The sequence below is a fragment of the Nanorana parkeri genome, unplaced genomic scaffold (genome assembly GCF_000935625.1).
Source record: "Nanorana parkeri isolate BGI_ZX_2015 unplaced genomic scaffold, ASM93562v1 scaffold2508, whole genome shotgun sequence".
In the NCBI taxonomy this organism is placed as follows: domain Eukaryota; kingdom Metazoa; phylum Chordata; class Amphibia; order Anura; family Dicroglossidae; genus Nanorana; species Nanorana parkeri.
In genome coordinates, this window is record NW_017308776.1 from 13,427 (window position 1) to 18,181 (window position 4,755).

The 4,755-nt window shown below is 55.7% G+C and overlaps 1 protein-coding gene across 1 annotated transcript; it reads right to left on the bottom strand.

Annotated features, from left to right (window-relative positions):
• Nucleotides 1–2,342: 2,342 nt before the first annotated feature.
• Nucleotides 2,343–4,659, bottom strand: HPDL (4-hydroxyphenylpyruvate dioxygenase like). The gene is made up of 2 exons (XM_018573725.1): nucleotides 4,556–4,659; nucleotides 2,343–3,553 (listed from the first exon to the last, which is right to left on the bottom strand). The coding sequence occupies exon 2, from the start codon at nucleotides 3,537–3,539 to the stop codon at nucleotides 2,358–2,360; it is 1,182 nt and encodes a 393-aa protein (XP_018429227.1). The 5' UTR covers nucleotides 3,540–3,553; nucleotides 4,556–4,659; the 3' UTR covers nucleotides 2,343–2,357.
• Between the last annotated feature and the right edge of the window lie 96 nt (nucleotides 4,660–4,755).

Sequence of the window (4,755 nt, forward strand, 5' to 3'; positions counted from 1 at the left end):
TTGTTAAATATTTTTTATAAGTGAAATATTTTAATACGTTTTTTTAAATAAAAATAAAGATTTTTTCCACTTTATGGAGAAGCGACGTCTGTGTCACGGGACTGATAAAGCTTTCATTGTCCGATGTTCCAGTGTATTGGGGAGGAATTGCGCCCCTTGCTGTCCCTGTACACAAACTGACCAAAACCTGGAGACAGCGGGTGTACAGACCCAGGAACTCGGCACAGGGATGGTGGGGGCTCCTCATAATGGGCACAGCGGGGGTACAGACCCAGGAACTCGGCACAGGGATGGTGGGGGCCCCTCATAATGGGCACAGCGGGTGTACAGACCCGGGAACTCAGCACAGGGATGGTGGGAGCCCCTCATAATGGGCACAGCGGGTGTACAGACCCGGGAACTCAGCACAGGGATGGTGGGAGCCCCTCATAATGGGCACAGCGGGTGTACAGACCCGGGAACTCAGCACAGGGATGGTGGGAGCCCCTCATAATGGGCACAGCGGGTGTACAGACCCGGGAACTCAGCACAGGGATGGTGGGAGCCCCTCATAATGGGCACAGCGGGTGTACAGACCCGGGAACTCAGCACAGGGATGGTGGGAGCCCCTCATAATGGGCACAGCGGGTGTACAGACCCGGGAACTCAGCACAGGGATGGTGGGAGCCCCTCATAATGGGCACAGCGGGTGTACAGACCCGGGAACTCAGCACAGGGATGGTGGGAGCCCCTCATAATGGGCACAGCGGGTGTACAGACCCGGGAACTCAGCACAGGGATGGTGGGAGCCCCTCATAATGGGCACAGCGGGTGTACAGACCCGGGAACTCAGCACAGGGATGGTGGGAGCCCCTCATAATGGGCACAGCGGGTGTACAGACCCGGGAACTCAGCACAGGGATGGTGGGAGCCCCTCATAATGGGCACAGCGGGTGTACAGACCCGGGAACTCAGCACAGGGATGGTGGGAGCCCCTCATAATGGGCACAGCGGGTGTACAGACCCGGGAACTCAGCACAGGGATGGTGGGAGCCCCTCATAATGGGCACAGCGGGTGTACAGACCCGGGAACTCAGCACAGGGATGGTGGGGGCCCCTCATAATGTGCACAGCGGGTGTACAGACCCGGGAACTCAGCACAGGGATGGTGGGAGCCCCTCATAATGGGCGCAAACCGGGTGTACAGACCGGGGAACTCAGCACAGGGATGGTGGGGGCCCCTCATAATGTGCACAGCGGGTGTACAGACCCGGGAACTCAGCACAGGGATGGTGGGAGCCCCTCATAATGGGCACAGCGGGTGTACAGACCCGGGAACTCAGCACAGGGATGGTGGGAGCCCCTCATAATGGGCACAGCGGGTGTACAGACCCGGGAACTCAGCACAGGGATGGTGGGAGCCCCTCATAATGGGCACAGCGGGTGTACAGACCCGGGAACTCAGCACAGGGATGGTGGGAGCCCCTCATAATGGGCACAGCGGGTGTACAGACCCGGGAACTCAGCACAGGGATGGTGGGAGCCCCTCATAATGGGCACAGCGGGTGTACAGACCCGGGAACTCAGCACAGGGATGGTGGGAGCCCCTCATAATGGGCACAGCGGGTGTACAGACCCGGGAACTCAGCACAGGGATGGTGGGAGCCCCTCATAATGGGCACAGCGGGTGTACAGACCCGGGAACTCAGCACAGGGATGGTGGGAGCCCCTCATAATGGGCACAGCGGGTGTACAGACCCGGGAACTCAGCACAGGGATGGTGGGAGCCCCTCATAATGGGCACAGCGGGTGTACAGACCCGGGAACTCAGCACAGGGATGGTGGGAGCCCCTCATAATGGGCACAGCGGGTGTACAGACCCGGGAACTCAGCACAGGGATGGTGGGGGCCCCTCATAATGGGCACAGCGGGGGTACAGACCCGGGAACTCAGCACAGGGATGGTGGGGGCCCCTTATAATGAGCACAGCGGGTGTACAGACCCGGGAACTCAGCACAGGGATGGTGGGGGCCCCTCATAATGGGCACAGCGGGTGTACAGACCCGGGAACTCGGCACAGGGATGGTGGGGGCCCCTCATAATGGGCACAGCGGGTGTACAGACCCGGGAACTCGGCACAGGGATGGTGGGGGCCCCTCATAATGGGCACAGCGGGTGTACAGACCCAGGATGGACTATTGATTTAGTGAATTAACAATTTGTAGAATAATGAGGTTTCTTCAGTCTGAAGTTTTTATTACAAAGTTACATTAAATCTCATTATAAATAAAATATCGTTGAGGAAATAAAAGCTGCTTCACTGATATTCAAGTAACAATGGGAGGGGCTTAAACCATCTCAGTAATGGTGACGGGTGGTCAGTGGGACGCGGCCCCCTCCTGCTGTTTCTGGGTCCGATCTTCAATCATATGCTGCATAGACCGCCATAGAGCGCGGATGTTTCCTTCCCCGAATCCCCGCGCTCCCCTGCGTTCGATGAGCTCCAGGTAGAAGGAATCTTTGCTGAAGAGCGGCTCGGCGAAAACCTGTAACAAGATCCTTCTGTCCTCCTCCGCCAATTCCGCGTTCCCCGTGGAAGAGTCCAGCAAGATCCCAAACTGTGACAGGTGTTGAGGGGTTAACCCTGCGCAGAGGATCTCCGCATGTTTCTGGGGGTCGGTATAGTACGAAGGGGGGTGCCCGGCAAACAGGACTCCGCGCTGCGCCAATGCAGAGGCGGCTTTGAAGATATCGGGAGTGGCGAGGCCGGCGTGCTGAATTCCACCTTCTCGGTGGTGCTGCAGGAACTGGTCGATCTGGTTGGTTCCTTGCTGCGGTAAAGATTCAGCCATTACTATCTTACCCACTTCGTTATGCCCGGGGCACTCCACGGAAGTCAAACGCAGACCTATCTGAGGGCCACAAATCTCAAAGCCCCGTTCGGGGTCTTCCCTGCTGGACAGAGGGAAATGCTGGAACCCAAAGCAACGTCTATACCAGTCCATGACACGCGGAGTGGTTCCTTGTGGGCAGGCATATGTGACGTGGTCTACGGAGGTCACATCCCCTGCGGGGTCAGGATCACTCTTGTGGAGCATCTGGAACCCGGGAAGGAAGGGCGCTCCGTATCGAGTGCGGTCAATCAATGTGTGGTTCACGTTTCCAACGGCAGACTTCACCACACAGTACGAAACTGAGCCGCCATCATCATGGAGCACCGTCGGAGGTACTAACAGGCGGCAACCTTCACCGGCCAGTCGGCGGCACAGACCCGGGACGTCCTCCACCTCATAGCTGATGTTGCAGGCTGTGTCAGCTGATGGGAGGGGAACTGGCCAATCGTAGAGCAAAGAGGAACCTTTCGGGGTCTCCCGATTGTTTTCATTCACCATGAACACCGCTCCCCCGTTTCTTACAGCCACCTGACACGGCGAGGTCCCGTCCAATCCACGAGCAGCAAACGGGAGGAATCGGTATTTGGTCACCAGATCGGTGATGGTCTTCTGGGCGCTGGAGACCTGCAGGGTGATGTGGCTGAGGCGGATGAGTGGGGACGCCATGATACTGACTGTAAGGCCTGCAGCAGAGACATGACAACATGAGCCCAAAATTATCGATTAACCCAGTGGAGGGGGGAAGAGTTAAAGGGGTAAATAAGGGGGGTAAGGGGGTAGATAGAGGAAAGGAAGAGAGGATAGCAGGAGGGAAGGGGAAAGAGTGGCAATAGGGGTGGGGGATAAGAGGGTAGAGAGGGAAAAGGAAGAGAGAGCTAATGGGGGGGGTTAGATAGAGGGCAGAGAAAGAGGTTAGATGGCACAGAGAATGGAGAGGAGAGGGTACAGTGAGAGGAGAAGGTACAGGGAGAGGAGAAGGTACAGGGAGAGATAAGAGGGTACAGGGAGAGATAAGAGGGTACAGGGAGAGATAAGAGGGTACAGTGAGAGGAAAGGGTACAGAGAGAGATAAGAGGGTACAGGGAGAGATAAGAGGGTACAGTGAGAGGAGAAGGTACAGGGAGAGATAAGAGGGTACAGGGAAGTGAGAGGAGAAGGTACAGGGAGAGGAGAAGGTACAGGGAGAGGAGAAGGTACAGGGAGAGATAAGAGGGTACAGGGAGAGATAAGAGGGTACAGTGAGAGGAGAAGGTACAGGGAGAGGAGAAGGTACAGGGAGAGATAAGAGGGTACAGGGAGAAGAGAGGGTACAAGGAGAGGAGAAGGTACAGGGAGAAGAGAGGGTACAGGGAGAGATAAGAGTGTACAGGGAGAGATAAGAGGGTACAGGGAGGGGGTAACAGTGATAGATTTGGGAAGAGGGTCTGTACATTGTAATGAACTTCTGGCATATAGTAATGTACACGGATTATATAACATGTCTGGTATATATTATTCACAGGATGCCGCACAATGTATAGCAGCGGACAACTCAGCACGGAAATGTCTGACAATGTACATGAGATATGATCATCCCCATTGATACTTATACACTGTATGGTATATGCATGTGATTATTCTCATTGATAAGTATATATTGCATACTCTGTACACGGTGATCAGACCCCCACCTCTCAGCGCTCACCTTGCCGGGTCACACTCGGTCACGTGGGAGGAAACTCATTCATACGAAGTAACTCTCATCTCCCGGGACGTACCATTCCAGTGACAGCGAGGGGGGGGAGTCGCGTGTCTGCCCGGTACTCCTCGTCGCTGTCACGTTCAGTGTGATGCGGTTGCAGATTCTCCGGCTGATCTTATCCTCATGTGTGTAGAAATAACA